The sequence below is a fragment of the Hemicordylus capensis genome, chromosome 3, assembly GCF_027244095.1.
Source record: "Hemicordylus capensis ecotype Gifberg chromosome 3, rHemCap1.1.pri, whole genome shotgun sequence".
Lineage (NCBI taxonomy): Eukaryota > Metazoa > Chordata > Lepidosauria > Squamata > Cordylidae > Hemicordylus > Hemicordylus capensis.
The window spans coordinates 19,525,003-19,548,411 of NC_069659.1; the positions used below are offsets into that span (position 1 = coordinate 19,525,003).

Genomic DNA, 23,409 nt, shown 5'->3' on the forward strand with positions numbered 1-23,409 from the left:
AATGCTCGCAGTCTTTTGGCTCTAAATGTTCTCTCAGCCTTCCCGCTTCCTTGTAACTCTCTAGGGCTATTCTCGCGATTAACAAAAATCGGGCTAGGAGCGCCTAGCCCGATTTTTGTTAATCGTAAGAACCCGCTCAAGTAGCCCGCCCCTTAGCCCGGGTTTGCAGAGCGAGCACTCTGCAAGCCTTGGCTGTCTGCTCCTGAGTAGCCGCGGTGCGGCTCCGCAGCTACTCGCAAGTAGACCCCCAATGGGGAGGCGAATAGCTACCTCCCAGTTCTGGGGGTCTCCCCAGTATGCCCTGTGCTCTTGCACAGGGCATACTGAGGCTTCCGGGGGCTGCACGGCCCCCGCTCCCCCTAGCCCCCGCCGGCTCCGTTACAGAGCCAGCCATCATGTGGGCGGCCAATCTGGCCGCCCAGGGCTCCCTGCCTGGTCGTCTGCGGGGAGAGCGGGCTTAGCCCACTCTCCCCGCAGTTTCTGCAAAAGTGGGTCTCACGGATCGTGAGACCCGCCTCTCTCTCTCTTGAGGTAGACTTGTTCTCCTCAGCTGTGACGAATCAGCAAAGTATGTTTGCCCAGAGTTGGTCCATCCTAGTATCTCTTGGTTTTGAACCTAAGAACATAAGAACTGCCCTGCTGGATCAGGCCCAAGGCCTATCTAGTCCAGCATCCTGTTTCACACAATGGCCCATCAGATGCCTCTGGGAAGCCCACAGGTAAGAGGAGAGGGCATGCTCTCTCTCCTGCTGCTTCTCCCCTGCAACTGGGATTCAGAGGCATCGTGCCTCTGAGGCTGGAGGCAGCCCCCAGCCACCAGACTAGTAGCCATTGATTTTGTCCTTCCTTCCCTTCCATCTCCTAGGTCAGTATTGCTTCTGCAGCCCTAGCTGTAGACCTGAGGCTCTCAGGTTACTTAATGTATGCCTGGCCTTGTCAAGGCAATGGTCACTTGACTTGAGCCATGCAATGGTCACTTGACAAAATTACAAGACTTCGTTGTGGATGTGGTTGAGGAGTAAATGGGCCTATCTCTGTCCCCTTTACAAGTAATTTAGAACAGAAACAGGGCTGCCTAGGACAAATACAAAATTTTAGTTTATAACTCTGCATCTTAATATCCTTGCCTAGGTGCCATGATTATATGTCTAGGCACCATGGCTTCCTAATGCCTGGGATTTGTCAAGCCCTGATTTATGCTTGCTTAGTTTTTGTTACTACAGAATAAGGGAACTGGGGAGTTTGGCCAGAGGCTTCACTAGTGCTAGCCAAAATCTAAACCGAAGCATGGGGTGGCACCATTCCCATATTCTCTCCTCCGTGCTGTAGGGACTCACAGAGCATGCTGCTGGTCACTTCCCCAGTACCACACATCACTCTAGCCTCCTTCAGATGTTATAAAACGGAGGCTGTACTTGAGGCTGTACTCATCTGAAGCGGCATAGCCAGACGTGTGTTGGAGGGTGATTTCATGAATGGGAGGCTTAGCCACGGGAACTTCCCACTCACAGAATTGCTCTCCCACACTCTTACAGCCTTTGCCTCTTCAGACAAAGTCCCGCCTGGCAGGAGAGAGTGATTGACAACTGTGTGGGACTTTCACCTCTCTTTCGGAGGCTGTACTCGAGTACAGCCTCCATTTTATCACATCTGAAGGAGGTTTCTCACTTAACCAGAAGGAGAAGCAGTGATGGTTGGAACACCACATCACTGGCATGCAACCAGAGTTGGGGGGCACCAGTCAGAGATAGTCAGAGGGTCACCCAGCACATGCATGCACACACACACACACACACACACACACACAGGAGTGGGTGGCCAGGTGGGTGAAAGAGGGGGGTTGGCAGAGCAGGATGGGAGTTGTGGAGAAAGAAGCAGTGGCACCACACAGGCAGGTGAGATGGCCCCTGCAGTGGCAAGGGGTGAGAGCTCTTGTCCCTCCCTGCATCCACTGCCTGAGGCAACCACCTCACCTCATTTCATGGATGGGCTACGGCTCAGCTTCCCAGAAGAGGTGGGTTTTCAGGTGGGAGTTATTGGGAATCAGAGAGGTAACATCACAGATGCATTCTGGGAGACAGTTCCAGGCATCAGGTGCAGCAAGAGAGAAAGGTCAGGGTCATTTTAGGAAATAGGGTACCTTTGGATGGCGGAGGGTGGTGGAACTGAATGAGTGAAAGTTGCAAGAAGGGATTTGTTGGGATATGAGAAAACCAGTGTATGGATTTGAACGTTCTTAACTGCAAGGAGGGAAAAAGTAAAGGTAGCTGGCTTTGTTCATGCTGTGATGAATCAAAAAAGAAAAATGTCAAGGAGGATATGATGGATAGCTATTATGGGATTATATTTAAGGTTACCGGTTTTTGCAAAATTGCTCCATTTCATTGTAAAGTCATCCGGCTGCTTAGAAACAGTGGATATTTTTAGTTGATTTTTTCTTTGTTTTGTTTTTGTTATGACCAGCTGCTTCTGGTAATAAATTATTTATTTTATAAATCATAGACACAATACTTGAAGAATTCATCAGAACTAGCTAGGCTGGGTGCAGAGCATCTGTGCCTCCAGCCAGCCCCCCCCCGCCTTTTTCTTCCCCCCCCCCCCACTGGTCCACCCAGCTTTCTGGCCGGCCAGCTCGTTTCCCCCCCACCCCATCCACTCCCACCTCCCGGGCGCTTTCTGACTGGCGGGCCGGCCAGCCCACTTCTGCTCCCTCCCCGCCCGGTTTTTCCAGCCAGCTCGCTTCTTCTCCCCACCCCTTCTCTACCCTTCCGCCCCATGCTTTCTGGCTGGTGGGCCAGCCGGAAAGCAAGCCCATCACCACCTCCTGCCTGCCAACTCCTGGCAGCCGCTGCCTCCTCCCTTTGGGTGGCCCAGCCCGCCGCCACCTCCTCCTTCTCCCGGCAGCCGGGCTGGCATGCCACCACCTCCCCTGGCCAGCATTGCTGTTTTCTCCCCATCCCTGTTGCTATCCTATCCGGCAGCTGCTTGTGAACTCTCGCGAGAGCTGGCACTCATGGGATTAGCCATGGATACGTCTTAGAGAATTAAATATAAATCAGATATGTTTGGGGGAAGAAAAGATACCAAAAGATACAGCATTAATTGCACTGAATTATGTTCTCAAAAAGCAATTTCTTATTTTCCCCCACCCTATAACCTGCAGAATTCAAAATGACAAGAATCGGAGGACTATCGTGAACTGTTAGTAAGATAGTGTGATGTGCTTATTCTGAACACCCATGTGGGAAATAGTGGGTGAAAATATAGGTGGCCTTCGTTATTCACAGTGGTTCCATTCTTGCCTATAGGTGTGAAGATGGAAACCACTAATAATGAAACCTTACCCCTATGGGAATCTAGGGAACACTCAAAAAATGACTAAAAACCAAGGTGGGGGGAGCATAAATAAGAGAAATAAAGTACCTTACCTTGTTCTCCAGCAATGCCTGCTCCAAACCCCCAATGTCTCCAATTTTCACAACAAATCACGGTTCAGAGCTCATTACTACATGGTGCAAACAGAAAAGCTCCTTCCCACCACAGAAATGAAGAATAGCTCAGCGTATTTCTGAGCCAATATGAACAATGAGAGCCAGTGTGGTGTAGTGGTTAGAGTGTTGGACTAGGACCGGGGAGACCCGAGTTCAAATCCCCATTCAGCCATGAAACTAGCTGGGTGACTCTGGGCCAGTCACTTGTCTCTCACTTTAACCTACTTCACAGGGTTGTTGTGAAAGAGAAACTCAAGTATGTAGTGCACCGCTCTGGGCTCCTTGGAGGAAGAGCGGGATATAAATGTAGTAATAATAATAATAATAATAATAATAACCTGTCTCCTAACACAGCTTTATTGGGGTGAGCCTTATCAAGCCCAAAGCCCATTCTTGTGTTCAAGCCAAGTGTATTTCACTGGTATATCTGGTCCTCGTGTTCAGCTGGGACATGACATAAGGACACGTCAGTATGTGCACATATTTGTCTTCTGTTAGCCTTACTTCTCACCTTCCCTCACTGTGTGGTTTCCACATTATGGGCAGCTTCACAGACAAAGATGGAGAGTAAGAATGGAAGAACCATTGGTTCCCTTCATGCACAGTTCACACTACAGTCACCGTTTCCATGTTGTGCAAACGTGGAAATGTTTGGCAGAGAATGTCAGGTACTAACTTCTACCTAACATTCGCCACTCAACTCCAACTTCAACTTTTGGTTACAAATGTGAGGCAAACATCAGTACCCCAAATTCTTCTCCTGATATTTCTGAGTTTGCACAATCCGGAAATGGCTGTGGTAGTGCAGGAATACCCCTCCATCAGGAACTGCTGGTTCTTCCATACTTACTTGCCGTCGTTATGTGTGAACCCGACCTAAGAAGATTTGGACTCATAAGAACATAAGACCAGCCCTGCTGGATCAGGCTCAAGGCCTATCTAGTCCAGCATCCTGTTTCACACAATGTCCCACCAGATGCATCGAGTAAGCCCCAAAGCAGGAGATAAAGACATGCCCTCAACTCTTGCTGTTGCTTCCCTGCAATTGGTATTTAGAGGCATCTTGCCCCTGAGGCTGGAGGTGGCATATAGCCATCAGACTACTAGCCACTGATAGACCTGTTCTCCATGAATTTGTCTAAGTCCCTCTTAAAGCCATCTAGGCTTGTGGTTGTCACCACATCCCGTGGCAGAGAATTCCATAGATTAATCATGCACTGTGTGAAAAAGTACTTCCTTTTGTTGATCCTAAATTTCCTGGCAATAAGTTTTTATGGGATGACCTCTAGTGTTGTGAGAGAGGGAGCAAAGTTTCTTTCTATCTACTGTCTCTACTCCTCAGGTCATTGAGCTATCATTTGATTGCATTATAAATTATACCATGAAGCACCATGTACACTGCTTGTGCGTATATAAATTATGAATGATAAATTATAAATAATACTGCATTGTAGGGATGAGTAGCTAGGGTCTGATAAATTCCTTTGAATTTACATCCAAATGAACACTCATAGGACTGGGCTGCATGTATGGCTAGGATTGCAGGTATGGGGCATGACCCTCAGCTTGTTTACTTGGAAGTCCCACAGATTCAGTAGGACTTACTCCTAAGAAAATAAGCATAGGTTTGCAGCTATAGGTGCTAAGATAGGAATCCTGTGCATGCTTCATTGAGCTCAGTGAAACTTACTCCTGAATAAACATGCTATGGCTTGTACTACACAGCAGGTACACAGAAAATGCACAAGATGGATTTTCATTTCTTGGAGTTTGCATAAGATGTTATAGTTTATCACCTAGTAAAATAGCAAGCTCTTCACATAACTGCAACCAAAAAAAAAAAGAGGCTATGGAAATAAAGTAAAATAAATAAGGGAGAAGGATTCTGTAGATTTGAAGACATCCCACCACCACCCCCTGCAAGAAACACTGCTAAATGTCCCAGGTATGATTTCGTAGACTTGGGGCAGGCAGCTTGAAAGGGAGGAGATTAGAATTCTCTAGCAATCACTGTAATTTTAAGGAAACTTTGAAGAAAGGTGTTTAGTTCCCGCTGGCAAGGCAAGATTGGAATCAAGCAAGTTGCGTGAATAGAAAATGAATGGTAGATGAGCCAGTGAAAAGATGGTAATGTGATGAGCTTTGTAGTCTGAGTGTACCTCTCAGCAGGCACAAGGACTTTAAGAGGAGTCAGGCTGGGAGACACTTTATCCCCTGAAGTGCACAGACAAGAGTCTATTATCTGCCAAAGTAGAGTCAGTCAAATTTAGAGAAGAATGCTTCCTCGTATCAATACTTGATACAAAAGCTTCCCAAACCTGGATTCAGGAAGCAATGCAGGCAGTTAAAAGCAGGTAGAACATGTAAAAATACATTTCTGGAAAAGAGATTGTAGACACCACTTACTGAATAACACTCAACCACTGAACAGATGAAGTAAAGTCACTGGCTAGCACTAAGATATCAAGAAGGTAATTGTTTAGTTTTCAGAAAATAGAGGACAACTGAATGTTTCTTCCTATGTCTAGAGATGAACAAATGGCCAGCATGGTGTAGTGGTTAGAGTGCTGGACTAGGACTGGGGAGACCCGAGTTCAAATCCCTGTTCAGCCATGAAACTCACTGGGAGACTCTGAGCCAGTCATGTATCTCTCAGCCTAACCCAGGGATGTCAAACTGTGGCCCTCCAGCTGTTTTTGGACTACAGCTCCCATAATCCTCAGCCACAGTGGCCAATAGCCAGGGATGATGGGAGTTGTAGGACAACATCTGCAGAAGGGCCACAGTTTGACATCCCTGGAACCTACCTCTCAGGGTTGTTGTGAGGGTACACATACCCATGTACTCTGGGTTCCTTGGAGGAAGAGCAGGATAGAAATGTACAATTTTTTAAAAATGGCAAATATAAGACACATTTAGAAAGCAAACAGATGTAAAATATAAAGGAAGATGTTCTCCTGAAAAATAATGTGTGTGGAGTGCCACTAGATTTTGCCTCGAGGTGAGTTTTGAGAAGAATTGAGAGATTCCCAAGCAAATAAGACTTCTGAGGAATTTTGAGGGAAGCAGAGTTTTGATAAGACCAGCAACACTTCTCAGGTGAGTTCCTGGGATTTCTACCTGGAACCCACAGAAACCATAAATGCATAAGCTACCTGTGTCATTGGTATCCTCTGGAGAAGCCAGAGTAATGTGGCTAGGGTGTCAGACTAGGACTTGGAAGGCCCAGATTCAGATCTCTATTCATCCATGAAGCTCTCTGGGTAACCTAGGCTAGTCACTTTGGCCAGCTTCACACATAACATGGAACCTGAGGTTCACCCAGTCTGAGCTATGGAGGGAACCTGAAGTTGGCACTGCAGACAACCACATATCTCAGAAACAGCCGAGTTGAGACACAGGTACATCCCTTGGTTGGGTCTCCTACTGGTTTGTGCTGCCTCTGTGCTATCCCAGGCTGCTTTGTGCTGCCTCTGACTGGCAAGCCTTTGGTACGTCAGCCACCTCAAAGCCACCAATGGACCAATCCTGTTGGCAAAGGGAGAGGGCTCATCTGGAACAACCCTGTGTTTCATGTAGAGACTGGATTCAGACACGACGTGCACCTCAGGGTGAACTGCAATTGGTTGGGCAAGCCAACTTCAAATCTTGGTTACACATTTTGGTTTGAGGCCTGAGTGAACTTCAGACTCCTACCTTGGCATGCATGCAGACAGTCAGAGACAACTAAGTTACTGATGTTGCGAGTACCCTTTCAGCCTCATTTACCTCACAAGGTGACAGTGAGGATAAAATGGAGGAGACAGTGGTCTGTGCCACCCTGAGCTCCTCAGAGGAAAACCTAAGGTCTGCATCTTGCACTACTGGGAGTGAGAAGCTGGTGAAATCCATGAAATGAAATCCATACGGTGGGCAAGACCGGTAATCAGCAATACAATTCTACATATCTAGACTCAGAAGTAAATCCCACTGTGCTCAGTGGGGTTTACTCCCATGTAAGTAAATTTCATCTGAATCGAAATGCCTATGCTCACTTAGTGATTCCTACTCCAGAGAACTATCCAAGGAATCAAGCCGTGCTGTTGCTTTCCCCCATGATGAAGTGCGTTGCCTCTCAGAATGCATTTGGCATTGATAACATTTTAAAGGAACCTGTTTTCAGAATGCTTTGTTATTGACTCGAGTTTGCCCTTACAGTCTAACATATCTACTTGTATGTTTACTCATTTCTTACCCACCACTTTGATTTCTGGTTTTTCTCCTCGCTTTGCTGCTGCCCTTTTGGCTTTTGTGCTACAGTTAAGCACCTTGGACCATGTTCGTCCTTGCTGCAGCTTCTCTCTGCAGACAAATTCTGACTTGCAGGTGTGGCCGCGCTCGCTCTCTCTTTTGTGTGCAATGCTGCATCCTTCAGAATCTTGAACTTGGTTCGTCTTCGGATGATACTGCCACATCAGCACACACTTGATTAATAAGGACAATTTGAAAAGAGATGAGGACTGCAAGAAATTTCCTCTTCCCCATTTAACAAAAAAAATATGCTGAGTATTTTCTGTTTTGGTGCATATTACTAGCTCCCTCTTGCATTTTATATATTTTGTGTATTATACTTGGTGAAGGATGTAAAGCTAACTGAAGTCCTCACATAAAAGCTTTAGGAAATAACAAGGCTGCTCACACAAACAGATAGGACAGGTCATGTGGTGTGCTGGGATTGGGTCTGATCCCTGCACTGCCCTGTTGGGTAGCCCGAAATCCCGCCCCCCCTGCAGTCTATTACCCTGATAGAATGGCGCGGACATGCCCCTCTACCTGGGATCCTGGTCGTGTATCTGCTTGGGTGCCTGAGCAGCCAGCCACAGAGCCAGTCACCTATTAGAACAGCCCTGCTGGATCAGGCCCAAGGCCCATCCAGTTCAGCTTCCTGTTTCACACAGTGGCCCACAAGATGCCCCTGGGAAGCCCACAGGCAAGAGGTGAGGACATGCCTAGAGTGCCCGGCTTGCAGGGAAATCCCACCTTGAGGGGGATTTTTAGAATGAAATCCAATTGCTAGCCTCTGCCTGCCTCATTCAAATCGGAATTATTTCTTCTCCTTCACCTACTACTCCTACCCCTTCTCTCTCTCTCTCTCTCTCTCTCTCTCATACACACACACACACACACACACACACACACACACACACACAATCCCCTGCAGCCATGCAGCACAGCTTTGCAATTAATGAACTGCCAGATTCCAAGTACTTAGGAAAAAATGTGTTAAAATTTCCCATGTATCCCAGAAAGCATAAGATTTCTTGGTCTGTTGATTCCTTGACAAATGTTCTAATGTGTATGCATACTCCTACACAACAGACATTGATCCAATAAAAGCCTACTATATGCCCGTCGCTTGGCTAGAACCCTCCTCTCTGATATCTAGTTTTCTACATGGAGGGGATTTCACTGGATCAAAGTCTTGTTGAAGAAGTATGCAGTCTCATTATAACAATTGTTAGGTAATCAAGGAATCTTATGCTTTTCAGGGTAGATGGGAAATTTTAACATATTTCTTCTTGAGTTATGATAGGATCCTTGGCAGTTTTACTTGGGATCAGACAGCTCATTCACTGCAAGCTGCTTTGCATGGCTGCAGGGAATATTGAGGTACATGAGTCACAAGAAGAAAAAAGAAATCCTGATGCAGAATACAGTTCAAGGGGCAGATAATTTGAATGCAGCTGAAGAGGAACAGAAGGAGGTAACGTAGTGAGTGGACTGCAGTCGAAAATGGAATTGCTAATAATTTAACTGTGGGGGCATCACAGAAATAAATAATGTAAGATGAAACAGGTACCAGGAGATAAAAGTAATGTGCATCCTTTTAAAAAAATAATAAAATCCATATCTGTTTCAACATTCTCCTCCCCATCTCAGCAATGATTTTCACAACATTAGAGAAGTGAGGCAGAAATGGATTTTTCCTGGCATAAAAGTACTCTACTTTTGCAAAAGGCTGCTAACATGTCAGTTCTTACAGTGGCACCATTAGATGGTTGTGAGCCAAGATCTTGTATTTCCCTCAGTCTGGCTGTGCTGACCTCCCATTTCACATTGATTGCTTTACTGGTTAACGGCTGTGTGGTTTATTTAGTTTGCTTCCGCCACCACCCCTGGCATTTTTCTCTTTAAAACACTATTAGCTCTGAATCATCCCATAAAGAAAAATACATGAGAATCTTCCATTTAGATATATAGTCCACCCTATACCAGAAGCTTAGGACAAGTTAAGCAAGCAAAAAAACCCTCAAAATCCTGTGGAATAGCATAACGTGGTATTTATATTTAATGGCTGACCTCTAGGGATGTGCAAAAAATTTCGGGCACAGAACGATCTGTGCCCGAAACAAACAATTTCGGGTGATTCGGGGCCGAACCGAATCACCCTCGATGTCCCCCGATATTTTTCGGGCACGAGCCGAATCACCCGAATTTCAGACCCGAAAAATTCGGGTGATTCGGTTCATGGTTGATTTTTGGTGATTTTTTGTAGTGACTTTGGGGCAGTTCGGGGGCATAGCATGGGATCTGGGCAAAAGGAGTGGGGTGGGGTGGTAGTGCCTAATGGGTGCAGGCTACCACCCCAATTTCAGGGGGATTGGGCAAAGGGCTGATTTTTGGGAAATTTCTGAAATTTTCATGTCTTTGGGGCAGATTGGGGCAGAAAGTGGGGCCTGGGGCAGAATAGTGGGGTGGGGTGGTAGTGCCTAATGGGTGGAGGCTACCACCCCAATTTCAGGGGGTTTGGACAAAGGGGTGATTTTTTGAGAATTTTTGAAGTTTTAGTGACTTTGGGGCAGTTTGGGAGCAGAAAGTGGATCTGCCCCAAAAGAGTGGGGTGGGGTGGTAGTGCCTAATGGGTGGAGGCTACCACCCCCAATTTCAGGGGGATTGGGCAGAGGGCTGATTTTTTGGGAATATTTGAAGTTTGGGTGTCTTTGGGGCAGATCCACTTTCTGCCCCCAATCTGCCCCAAAGGAGTGGGGTGGGCTGGTAGATAGTGCCTAATGGGTGGAGGCTACCACCCATCCCCAATTTAAGAAGTTTTTTCTGAGGTGTGAATTCTCATTGTATCATAGCAAATGAGTTTTTTTTTTCAATTAGACAACTCTCATGACCTCACTTTCACTTTTTCACACTCTCTATTACTATGAATAATATGAGGAAGTAATCAATTTAGCACACTTCACCTTATGAAGACAAACCTCATAAAAATAAATTCACCAAAATTCACCCGCCCAATCACTCTTAAATTGGGGATGGGTGGTAGCCTCCACCCATTAGGCACTATCCCTTCCTGGCAGCATCTCCAAGAAAGGGCTGAGGGAGATTCCTGCCTGCAACCTTGGAGAAGCCGCTGCCAGTCTGTGAAGACAATACTGAGCTATATAGACCAATGGTCTGACTCAGTACAGGTGAAACTCGGAAAATTAGAATATCGTGCAAAAGTCCATTAATTCAGTAATGCAAATTAAAAGGTGAAACTGATATATGAGACAGACGCATTACATGCAAAGCGAGATAAGTCAAGCCTTAATTTGTTATAATTGTGATGATCATGGCGTACAGCTCATGATAACCCCAAATCCACAATCTCAGAAAATTAGAATATTACATGGAACCAAGAAGACAAGGATTGTAGAATAGAACAATATTGGACCTCTGAAAAGTATAAGCATGCATATGTATTCAGCACTTGGTTTGGGCCCCTTTTGCAGCAATTACTGCCTCAATGCGGTGTGGCATGAATGCTATCAGCCTGTGGCACTGATGAGGTATTATGGAAGACCAGGATGCTTCATTAGCGGCCTTCAGCAATTCTGCATTGTTTGGTCTCATGTCTCTCATCCTTCTCTTGGCAATGCCCCATAGATTCTCTATGGGGTCAGGTCAGGCGAGTTTGCTGGCCAATCAAGCACAGTACACTGTATACTTTTCAGAGGTCCGATATTGTTCTATTCTTCAATCCTTGTCTTCTTGGTTCCATGTAATATTCTAATTTTCTGAGATTGTGGATTTGGGGTTTTCATGAGCTGTATGCCATGATCATCACAATTATAACAAATTAAGGCTTGACTTATCTCGCTTTGCATGTAATGCGTCTGTCTAATATATCAGTTTCACCTTTTAATTTGCATTACTGAAATTAATGGACTTTTGCACAATATTCTAATTTTCCGAGTTTCACCTGTATATGCCACCTTCCTATGTTCCTATGAACAAAGAGGCACCTGCTAACTGAACAAAGAGGCACCTTTTGAAAGTGGTGATTCTCTTTATTTAGCAGGGGGAGAGCAACTGGCCCTATCCAACCCCAGCACAGCATCCCTCCAGTGGCTATTGTTGGTGTCTTTCTTATGTTTGTTTTTTGGACTGTGAGCCCTTTGGGGACAGGTAGTCATTTAATTAATTGATTGATAATTTCTGTATGTAAACCGCTTTGGGAACTTTGGTCAAAAAGTGGTATATAAATACTCATCATATTCATATTTGTAAATCCATACTCCCTCTGCAAAACAGACACACAGCTTCCAACAGCCAAGATAAAACTATACCACACCAAAAAAATGTAAAATACATCTAAAAGTATGACGTACCTGGCGACCCACTCAAGGCTCTGGCCCCCAGGGGTCAACTAAGTCACCAAATAAACAGCTGCCCACACCTGCTGCATTAGAGATCAGTAGGAATCTCTTATAGTGAGCTTGTTCTCACAACCAAACGGGGGGAAGTTGGAGGGAAGGGAGGATCCTACCGGCCTGCTCCCAGATAACCATGGCCTGGTCTGGACTCCGCCTCTCGCATGCCCACATGAACGGCACAGCGGCTATCTCCATTACTGAAATTGGGAGCTGGGGCTTCCAGCTATACTACAATGCATTGCAGAAGCAGCACAAAGGCAGCCCTCAATATTCCAGCAGCTCCACTCTGCCTGGCCCCTCTTTCCACCCAACTGCATGGTAAATATGGAAGCCGGCAGCCTGGGAGCAGTTTCAATTACGCCAGTGCTGCAGACAACCAAAACATAGGGAGCATGGGATCTCATCATGTCCTACCTCACTTTTAGGCTGGGTAACGGGTCTAGGCTTAACCCCTGCTAGGCTCACCCCTGCTAACTTGGCAAAGAGGCACCTTTTAATGTGGTGATTCTCTTTATTTAGCAGGGAGAGAGTAACTGGCTGTACCTCCAGGGACTGTTGCTGATGTCTATCTTATGTTTCGTTTTAGATTGTGAGACCTTTGGGGACAGGGATCCATCTTATTTATTTATTATTTGTCTGTGTAAACCGCCCTGAGCCATTTTTGGAAGGCCGGTGTAGAGATCGAATTAATAATAATAATAATAATAATAATAATAATAATAATAATAATAATGGTCCCTAGGTGCAATTTCAAAACAACTTGAAGAACACCTCAACACTATAGGAGCCACAAAAATCACCATCAGCCAATTACAAAAAGCAACATTACTGGGAACAGCCTATATTCTGAGACAATATCTATAATAATAACAGCAACAACAACACTGATCAGCCATCCCAGGTCCTTGGGAAGGACTCGAAGTCTGGATAAAACAAACCAGTCAATAACACCTGTCTGACTGTGTAAAACAACAACAACAACAATAAATAGGCTATCCAGGAACGGAGCTGCTGGGTTGGGGCTCCTACTGCCTCAGATGACTAGAGATTCCTGGATTAACTCTCTCCTACCCAGGAATCTCTGGTCATGAGAACAGCTCCAGTATCTCTGCCTGAGCAGTGGTAAGCTCAGACCCACATGGGGTGGGTCTTCTTATATTGCAAATACACCCAAGTGAGAACACACAATGTTTCAACAGAGTAAATGGATTTATTTTTAAATACATGACACCAGAAACTGGCAATCAGTTAACAAATAAAGACGATAAAGTGACTAACCAATATTCATAACTATAATCATTCTCCTTTTTCTATGCACTGTCTTTCTCACTACCTTCTTTCAGACAGCCTTTCTCTTCAACGCCCACTCTCAGCTCACTCCCACCTGCCAGTCACTCTGCTCAGCATTACAATTCACTCATCCTTCCATTACAAAAAGCAAAATTCAAAAGCAATACAAACAGACAGGAACAGTAGGTTCCAGTGTCTAGTCTGAAGGTATGTGAGGCAATAAGCTTGCTAAAGCTAAGCCAGTGCCTGGACTGGGAGACCTCTCAGAACTCTATGTACACTATATTGATTTCCAGTATAAAAGAAAGCAGTCTCTAAGTCAGGGGTGGACAACCTTGGCTCTCCAGCTATTCTTGAACTACAGCTCCTACAACTGCATTATCTTCAGCCACAACAACAGTTGTGGCTGGGGATAGTGGACATTGTAATTCAATAATGACTGGAAAGCCAAGGTTGCCTGTGCCTGCTCTAAATGAAATAGATAGTCAGAACAACCAATCCTAAAAGATCTGATGGAAAAATAAGACAGAATTCCCTTATGTGCTTGCTTAAGAGCAGACAATGAGGGGGCCAAATGCACTTTTTTGAAATTCCACAGTTGGGCACTATGATCGCTAAAGGTCCTCTGGTTCCCACTGTGCCGAGTCTGTGCCAAATTCCCACCATCGAATCTGTGTCGATGGCAGAGCTGCAAGTCAAATTTACTGAAACTTCCCTACCCTTTCCTGGCTTCACTTTGATTATCAATGGCCAGTCCATGCAAGTAGAGACGATCCCTGCAGGGAGTCCTTTGAGAGCCCAGCCTCTTCAGGGATAGTCCCATGTACCTTCCCTGAATGTTCAGCTTGCATTTGAAATGAGACATGAGAAAAAGCATGGATGCCATACTGTTCCAGGTTGGTTACTAAATGGCAGAATGGACAGTTCTTCTGGTCCAGAACAACTGTTCCTCTTCCAGCTTCATTTTACGTCTTGTCTAAGCCACTCCATCCTCTGTTTTTCCGCCACTACATTTACTTTACACAGCTCTTACTTTTATTCTCAACTTGTTTCCCTCAGGTCACGGTAACTGATGGAGGCGTCTCCCCAAAACAGTCTACAGTCTGGCTGGTGATTCAAGTTCTAGACGAAAACGACAACAAGCCCCAGTTCCCGGAGAAGGTCTACCAGATCAAATTGCCTGAGAGGGACCGCAAGAAGAGAGGGGAGCCTATCTACCGAGCCTTTGCCTTCGACAAGGATGAAGGCTCCAATGCAGAGATTTCCTACAGCGTTGTGGATGGAAATGATGATGGGAAATTTTTCATTGACCCAAAGACTGGAATGGTTTCTTCCAGAAAGCAGTTTACATCTGGAAGCTACGACATTTTAACCGTAAGACTTCACTATTGAAATCAGTGCTCAGTCTGCTTTTAGGTTTTAAGAGCAGATTTACTTTAATGTTGCTTTATAAAATTACATTTCATTAGGAAGCTTCCTCAGTTCTTCAGTGGTACATGAATTCTTCTCATTTCAAAACTATCAGTTTGGTTTGCTTTTCACTTCTCTATTGAGTGCCTTTGGAAAATATAAGGGCTTTTTTTAGCATTTGATCAGGAGAAAAGAACACAAAAGGGTGAAATGCTCCCCCATTCTGCTACCAGTACCCTTCTCCCCCTTCTCAATTAAAAAAAGAAACTTTGAGAAGGAGCAGGAAAGGCTTTCTAGATCGGGGTACTCAACTTTGGGTCTCCAGGTGTTGTTGGACTGTACCTCCCATAAGAACAGCCCTGCTGGATCAGGCCCAAGGCCTATCCACTCCAGCATCCTGTTTCACACAGTGGCCCACCAGATGTCTCTGAGAAGCCCAAAGGTTGCTGTTGTTCCCCTGCAACTGGTATTTAGAGACATCTTGCCTCTGAGATTGGAGGAGATCTATAGCCACCAGACTAGTAACCATTGATAGGCTTGTCCTCCATGAATTTATCTAAGTCTTTCTTAAAGCCATCCAGGCTGTTGCCTGTCACCACATCTCATGGCAGAAAATTGCATAGGTTAATTATGCATTGAATGAAAAGGTACTTCCTTTTTTTGCTGGTCCTAAATTTCTTGGCCATCAATTTCATGGGATGACCCCTGGTTCTAGTGTTATGCGAGAGAGAGAGAGAGAGAGAGAGAGAGAGAGAGAGAGAGACTCTTTCCACACTGCATAGGTTTATAGATCTATGTCATGCTGCACCTCAGTCATCCTTTTTCTAAACTAAAAATCCCCAAGTGTTGTAGCCTTACTTTGTTCAGAAGGTGCTCTAGGCCCCTGATCATCTTGGTTGCCCATGGGGTTTCCCTTTTGGGGAAAAGGTTAAAAATTTGTTAAAGATCACCCACTTACCCATTTATTTTGTGGCTTGGATGGTAGGTAATACCCATCATGCCCTACCACACAACCCACTTTGATTTCCCTAGGAGCTATTCATGTGAAACAATGGGGTGTTTTGATTTCCCCCATTGTTCCCTATGGCCAGAAGAAGCTGCATTCACAGAGTGCACACATAAGTTTTGCATTGCAATTTGCATGTCACACAGGGATGGGCAAACCTGGCCCTCCAGCTATTGCTGAACTACAACTCCCATCATCCCCAGCTGCAGTTCATTGTGGCTAAAGATGATGTTCTTATGATGAGAGTTGTAGTTCAGCACCAGCTGGAAGGCCAGATTTTTCCCATCCCAGCTCTATACATATGAAAAACCTTTCCAGGTTTCTCTTGAACTGGAAATGAGCCTCTCAGATATGCTCCCAAGTGTCCTTTCCAATTAAGGAGAGGCTTGCCAAGACCTGTTTTGTGTCCAGTAAGCCTTCCTCACCTCCAGACTAGTTGGCTGGCGTAACCTATGACATACCTCTTACTGTATATTTTGTGGGGAGACTTTTGCACCAGCACACAATTCTTAACATTCCCGTGATTTAGCTCAGTGACACGATTTTCTCGTGCAAGCACAATTTTTTGTTGTTGTTGTGAAAGTGCAGCACTAATCATAATGTAGGCCACTAATCATAATGTAGGTGACCTGACTCCATTCCTACACTGGGTTAGGGCATTTAGTTGCTACCCAAGGTATTGGCTGCCCAGTAAGGCAAGGAAAGTGTCAATAGAATCATAGTGTTTTAGAGCTAGAATGCACCTTAAGAACCTCTTCCCTCCTGCTCAGAACTAGAAACTGCTATTGCAATCCTGACAGATGACCAACCAGTCCCAGTCTGAAAACCTCTTAGTGAAGGAGACCTCCAGGATTGCACAGAATAAGGAGTTCCATTGCAAATTGGCTCCTACAGTTAAGACATTCTCCACAAAGTTGTACCATACTCCTTCAGCCATGCAGCCTCTCCAACACTTGGCAGCAATGGCACCTGTGGCTGCCTGTGCCCAAGCTCTTGGTCTTCCTTAGCTCGCTCCCACCATTTCCCCATGTCCTTGAGGAGCATATGAGATTAGTGCATTGTGAATAAGTCGGTTTACAGTCCTGTGAAATTTCAAAGACTAACAAATGTATCTTGGCATGATCTTCCTCACCAAGAGCCCATTTTGTCAGACACATCGAATGAAGAGTTGGATCGTAGCCTCCCTCTTCACCATGTTGAATTCAGGTGTCCCCATTCAGTCCGAACAGGCAGGCAGGCTCTTTGTCAAATATGAGTAAAAACTTATTACAGTCTGGATCTTAATGAATATAAAGAGAACTTGGCAGGCACGTCCTAACATGGAACATTAATTGGAGCCTGTGTTTGTTGGAACCATTTTCCATGGATTGGAAACAGTTAGACGGAGGAGGAACCTTCATGAATGGTAAACAACCAAGTATTGAGTGGGCACAGGTGTCTGGTGGTGTGTCACGCAGATCAATAGCTCCCACCACCACATCCCAGCCTGTTTAAAAGCCTCATGAGTGATTTCCAAGTAAGAGTAAACAGCGCTGCAAGCAGGTGCTTTTTCGCAACTCACACTGTGAAGCCAGAGAGCTTTCTCTCTTTGGGAACTCATTTAATGAACAATAACACACTCCTAACACAAAGTGCAGGGTAGAGCTGGATCCCATTTCCATTTGTCTCCCATTTCCCTTTTCTAGCCAGACTCCTCTGCACTAGAGAATTTTGCAGACTGAAGGATATCCACTAAGAGGATAGGTAGGGGTGTAGGAAGGCTGACAGCAGCCCCGGTGTGATGATAAAGGCAGGTGGAAGGATACAAACTCCCTCCCCTAGCTGTGAGGAGTCAGATTCACCCTTCCAAGGGTTACTCTCCCTTCAAGAGCATGTGACTAGGGCAGGCCCCAACATGGAGAGATGGTCTATAACAACAATGATTTATTAATAATTGGATTATAAGGATGATCAACAATTAATTGGATGATCAACAATTGCTGCTTCCATTCAAGTAAAATTCAAGTGCAGTTCCCTGGAGCTACAAAAACCATGCAGTCAGGTCCAAGCACTTAAACAAAAATAAGTTTCCTGACGTGTCCAGCTAAACTAGTCCCTATCTTTCTGACTTACCTCCAGGTAAGGAACTTCCAGTTGATTCCCCGCCCAAGGCTGTTGCAGCAGGGAAATGACTTGACTAGCAAGCCAGAGGTTGCCGGTTCGAATCCCCGCTGGTATGTTTCCCAGACTATGGGAAACACCTATATTGGGCAACAGCGATATAGGAAGATACTGAAAGGCATCATTTCATACTGCACGGGAGATGGCAATGGTAAACCCCTCCGGTATTCTACCAAAGAAAACCACAGGGCTCTGTGGTTGCCAGGAGTCAACACCGACTTGATAGCACACTTTATCTTTACTTTAGTTGCTGATCAGACCTCATTCCACAACCTCCAGGGAACAAGTGGTCTGTAACACAACCCTCCACTGCTCCTCTATAGACTGTTATCCAATAAACCCTGCCCCTCACTCTGGATTACACCACAGGGATTTTATTCTCCCAGGCTTTCTTCCTTATTTGGAGAAGCCCATCCTCCAAGCAGTTACTCTAATACAGGCCTCCCTCAAGTCTGACTATCACTACACCCAGGACATGATGGGAAGGCAAGCGCCATGCCCAACCCCAACCCCCAGTACTGCCACACCTGGCCCCCTCCACTGCTAGGTGTGCTACCCCACACCAGCCACACCCCTTCTGCCTGCAAGATAAAGGGCTTCACAGCAGGAGATGCACTACCTGGTTGCACAACACTAGTCTGGAACACAGGTTTCAGTCCTAGGACATCTGGCCAGCACAACATAATTGTACTAGTGCCACGTGTTTGCACGAACACTTCATTTGGAGCATAGGAAGCTGCCTTATACTGAGCCATCCGATTGGTCCATCTAGCTCGAGATTGTCTTCACTGACTGGCAATGGCTCTCCAAGGTTACAGGCAGGAGCCTCTTCCAACCCTAACTGGATATTCCAGGGGTTGAACCAGGTACCTGCATGCAAAGAGATGCTCTAATAGTGAGCCATGACCCCATCCCCGAAGGGGATCTTACAGCAGACACTGATCTTACGCCCAGGCCAGAGGAGAGCATAACATCGGCCCCCATAGAGACCAGCTCTGGCCTTTGAGGACTGTTGGGGCAGCAGCCCCCGCCCCCCCCCCGCACCTTCCCAGGGGTACTGAAAGACCAGTGTGCCCTGAGAGGAAGGCAAGAAAGGAGGCGCCCAGACCAGGGAGCTCTTGTCCTCAGCTCCCGAAAAGACCAACACCCTGAGATGTTTTATTAATCTTCTGTAATTTGCTTCTTTTAATATTGGAAACCACTTTAGGTGCCTTTGTCGAGGCAGAAAGGCAGTATAAAAATGTATCAAATAAATAATAAATAAATAATAAATAATGTGTAGTCACCCATCCAAATGGAAATCAAAGCAGACCCGGCATAGCAAAGGGGACAATTCATGCTCACTACCACATGACTGGCTCTTCATTCATTACTCTAGATGTCAAGCTGCTTTTTCCAGGCAGTGACATTTGGATTCTTAAAAAAAAAAAAATACCTAAAACCTATTCACAAAGGGGCATGCTGAACTGTTGTCTGCATTCTCCTCTCTATGCAACAGATAAAAGCAGTGGACAATGGCCGGCCGCAGAAATCGTCAACCGCGCGCCTCCACATTGAGTGGATTAAGAAACCCCTGCCTTCTCCACTTCCGCTGACTTTTGATGAGCCCTTCTACAACTTCACGGTCATGGAAAGCGATCGAGTCACCGAAATTGTCGGCGTGGTCTCCGTGCAACCTGCCAACATCCCTCTGTGGTTTGACATAGTCGGTAAGCCCGGGCATAGAGCCGTCAGCAAAACTGAAGGAAAGGAAATGAGGATTGTCTGGATTTTGATAAGGAGAAAACTAACAAGGGATCTGCTCCCTGGTATTAAAACTGCATTTGTGATGCTAAACTGAAAATGGCTAAGTTAATATACTACTATACTACCTTTCACGCTTTGGATAGGATGCCTTAGCTAAGCTGTATGGCTGGATTGTTTCTTTCTCTTCCATAATATGTGATTGACTTGCAATTCTAATGTTGTCCGTCGTGTAAATTCTCTGGCCATAGTTTGCTAATCTCATTTCTAAATGTATTTTGATGGCAACCTAGTTCGGCTGTCCCTCATTTCTCTCTCTCTTTTCTCTTCATGCTTTTTTTCCCCTTTTGCATTCTGTTACCTTGGTTTGTTGGTTTGTTTTCTGCTTCCGACTGCTCTGCTTCAAGGTGGCAAGCATGCTCGAGAGATGTTCTATATCCTACAGACAGCTTGTGGGCAGAACTGCTCAACAGAAGGTACCTCCAGTGCAAACACATTTGCTACAATAACACTTTCTAAGCTGCATTTTTTTGGGGTTGTTGCTTTTCGGTTTTGGTTTCTTTAATATAAAAGCAGTTCTCTGAAGCCAACTGTACTCGGGAGTTTCCTAGCTGCCTGGGACACACCACACAGCCTTGTGCATCCATTTGTCAGAGATTTGCATATTCATGCCTAATTACTGCCTTTCTGTTGACTCATTGAAGGTTTATCCCCCAAAATAGAGTTTGCAAATAAATCCACGAAAAATTACCAGCCTGTAAATGTTGCTGTAAATATTGTTACTAGCCAGTTGGACAGATTAGGCTAGGAACATAGCAAGCTGCCTTCTACTGAGTCAGAGCATTGGTCCATCTCGCTCACTATTGTCTACACAGGCTGGCAGCGGCTTCTCCAAGGTTGCAAGCAGGAATCTCTCTCAGCCCTCTCTGGAGCTGCTGCCAGGGAGGGAACTTGGAACCTTCTCCATGCAAGCATGCAGATGCTCTCCCCAGAGTGGCCCCATCCCCTGAGGGGAATATCTTACAGTGCTCACACATGTAGTCTCCCATTCAAATGCAAACCAGGGTATACTCTGCTTAGCAAAAGGGACAATTCATGCTTGCTACCACAAGGCACTCTACATAGAACTGCGTTTGAAAAACACCCCAAAACTGCAACTGGTTCAAAAAGCAGCCAGTAGGGTGGTGTTTCACTGCAGACTCCTGCTTGCAATCTTGGAGAACCCACTGCCAGTCTATAGACAATACTGAGCTGGATGCACCAATGGTCTGACTCAGTAGAAGGCAGCTTCTTATGTTTCCTAAGTGTGGCTTCTAACTCCGCACCATGCCCCTGGCAGCATGCAGAGACCATTCTCACTATGCGGCACTGTGCTTTCCCCAGTGCTGATGGGGCTCTTTGAAGAATAACAGAGCCCACTTGAGCCCCTGCACCATCTTGGAAGGCATGGATGGAATCCTGGGAAGTGTAGCCCTTCCCGGAGCTTTCCCTACAGAGTTCTTCAGAGAGGGCTCCATTTCTCTTAAAAGGCCCTCCAAGAACTGAGGAAAGTGCAGTACTCTGTAGAGGTCTGGCAGTGGGAAAAGGCTTGAAGGGTTTTTCCAAAGGGTTGAAAGGTTTTCCTAAGGTGGCACTTGCTTGAAAAATAGTGGAGAGTGGAGACCACTGGCTTAGATCTTGTTTTAAGTGTTTTTGCGCAATTCGCCCTGTCAATAGGGGTGTGCATGGAACCGGCTAGTCCAATTTGGTTCGAGTCCAGACAAAAAGAAATTAAACTTACCTCCTCCGTAGGGGGTTCTCTGAGGTGGCGGGGGGTGGGGTTTCCCAGGAGGTTCCCCCTCCCACCCCTTAGCCTCTCATTTGTCCAAAACCGGCCCATTTGGCCGTTCTTCAGCCAGTTCGGGCCTTTCCCCCACTGGTGCAGTGGCCATTTGGGAGGCTGCCGTGCCTGTGCAATGGGCCTCTGCGTGTCCGCATGCAGAGGCCCATTGCACAGGCGTGGCGGCCTCCAAAATGGCCACTGTACCGATGGGGGAATGTCTCGGGCTGAAGAACAGCCAAATGGGCTGGTTTGCGCTGAAAGGGAGGCCGGCAGGGGCAGAGGGAACCTCTGTGGACACCCCCACACACACTGCCGTCTTAGAATACGCCCCCCAGAGGGTTTTTTAAAAAAAATTAAAAAAATTAAAACAAACAAACAAACTCGTGAACCCCTTGAATGGGCGGGGGGAGGGGGTTGGTCCAGGGTCAGACCGAACAGGGGTGGTTCAATTCCACCCCGAACCTTCAGACCAAACCGGTTCTGTGTCAAATACGTTCATAGTCGAACCTGTTTGCACATTCCTACCTGTCACACAACACCCTCAAGGCGGCCTGTCACATAATACAGCAGACCCAGCAGCTCTCTTTTGCCAGTGTTTTAATTGACCCCTGTTCTAATTCGTTCTAATACTGCTGCTAATTTGTACTTATAGGGTATGGTGTTTTTTTAAAAAAAAGAATAGTAATGTTTATGTGTTTTTACAAGACATATGAGTTTGCAGTGTTCTTATTACTGTATTTACCTGAATCCAAGACTAGGTTTTTTTCTGAGTTCTTTGATTTTAGAAATTGGGAGATTGTTTTATATTCAGAGTCTTATTCCTTTTGGATTAATAGAGGTATAACCTGTATTTAACCTCTTCTTTTAAGGGGTCCGTGTTAAATTCAGGGTTGTCTTCTATTTCGGTATGCCTTGTTAGTGTGTTGGGGACATTTGGGCTAAAGGCAGGTTACAAATCTGAAACCTGCCCAACATAATTCCTTCCATTATTTGAATTTCAGACATCAGTGTCTGAAAGAATTGGGGGTGGGGAGTGAGCCAGCTTTTTACAAAAGGACCTTTGCACTGGTCTCCTGGAGAAGATTCTTGCTTGCCAAAGGTGATCAGGCAAGCAGCTGTTCATAAGCCTGATGTAATTTGTTGAGTGGTTGTTGGGTTTTTTTTAATGAGAGAAGAGAATAAACAGCGAAAGCAGGAATAAAGTTCTCTAAACTAGATTTGCAGGTGGGTTACAAATGAAAGCTGCCGTTTTGAAAGGGTTTGCATTTCCCTGGATCCTGCTGACTGCAGTGGGACTTAACAAGCACTCAAGTGTAGGACTGCAGCTGATATCACTAAATTGCCTCCCTTCCAATGCATGCTGAATCAGAGAAATAAGCTTCCATCTGTGTGAGTCTCCTCTTTATAACTGCTGGATGCAATACCAGCTGAGTTGGGGAAAGAAAGTTGGAAATGAGAGCAGCAAACAAGGGGCTTGTCTACACTGCCATCCTTCCGGATGCTTTCCAGCATCAGCTTTTTCCATGGATCCTGGGAGTTTTTACAGGCTTACCCACCAGCCTGCCGTCAACTCTGCCGGTCCCCATGCTGATGTCTTTCAGGGCAAATGTAAAAGCCTGCCAGGATCAACATAGGGAATGCAGCAGCAGCTGCCATGCACAACTGGTGACAGCCATTCCAAACTCCTGGGACAACAGATCGCCCTTTTAATTATTTATTAAGCACTTTAAAACCCCACAAAGCTCCTCACAAAGAAGTAGAAAGGCTCTTGCCAGAAGAGCTTCCAGTCTAACAGTTGCAATA

At 45.7% G+C, this 23,409-nt stretch overlaps 1 protein-coding gene across 14 annotated transcripts in view; it reads left to right on the forward strand.

The window, feature by feature from the left end:
• FAT3 (FAT atypical cadherin 3) overlaps window positions 1-23,409 on the forward strand; it is a 683,843-nt gene that overhangs the window by 485,574 nt on the left and 174,860 nt on the right. For 12 of the 14 annotated variants that reach the window (XR_008319026.1, XM_053306925.1, XM_053306923.1 and 9 more), the window contains 3 exons: window positions 14,525-14,839; window positions 19,540-19,750; window positions 20,192-20,260. Coding sequence is in view for 13 of the 14 variants with exons in the window: in XM_053306925.1 (XP_053162900.1) it covers window positions 14,525-14,839; window positions 19,540-19,750; window positions 20,192-20,260 (595 nt within the window). In the remaining variant the exon portion in view is untranslated. The remainder of the gene's footprint in view (window positions 1-14,524; window positions 14,840-19,539; window positions 19,751-20,191; window positions 20,261-23,409) is intronic. The other 2 variants (XM_053306920.1, XM_053306924.1) reach the window with 1 other exon arrangement.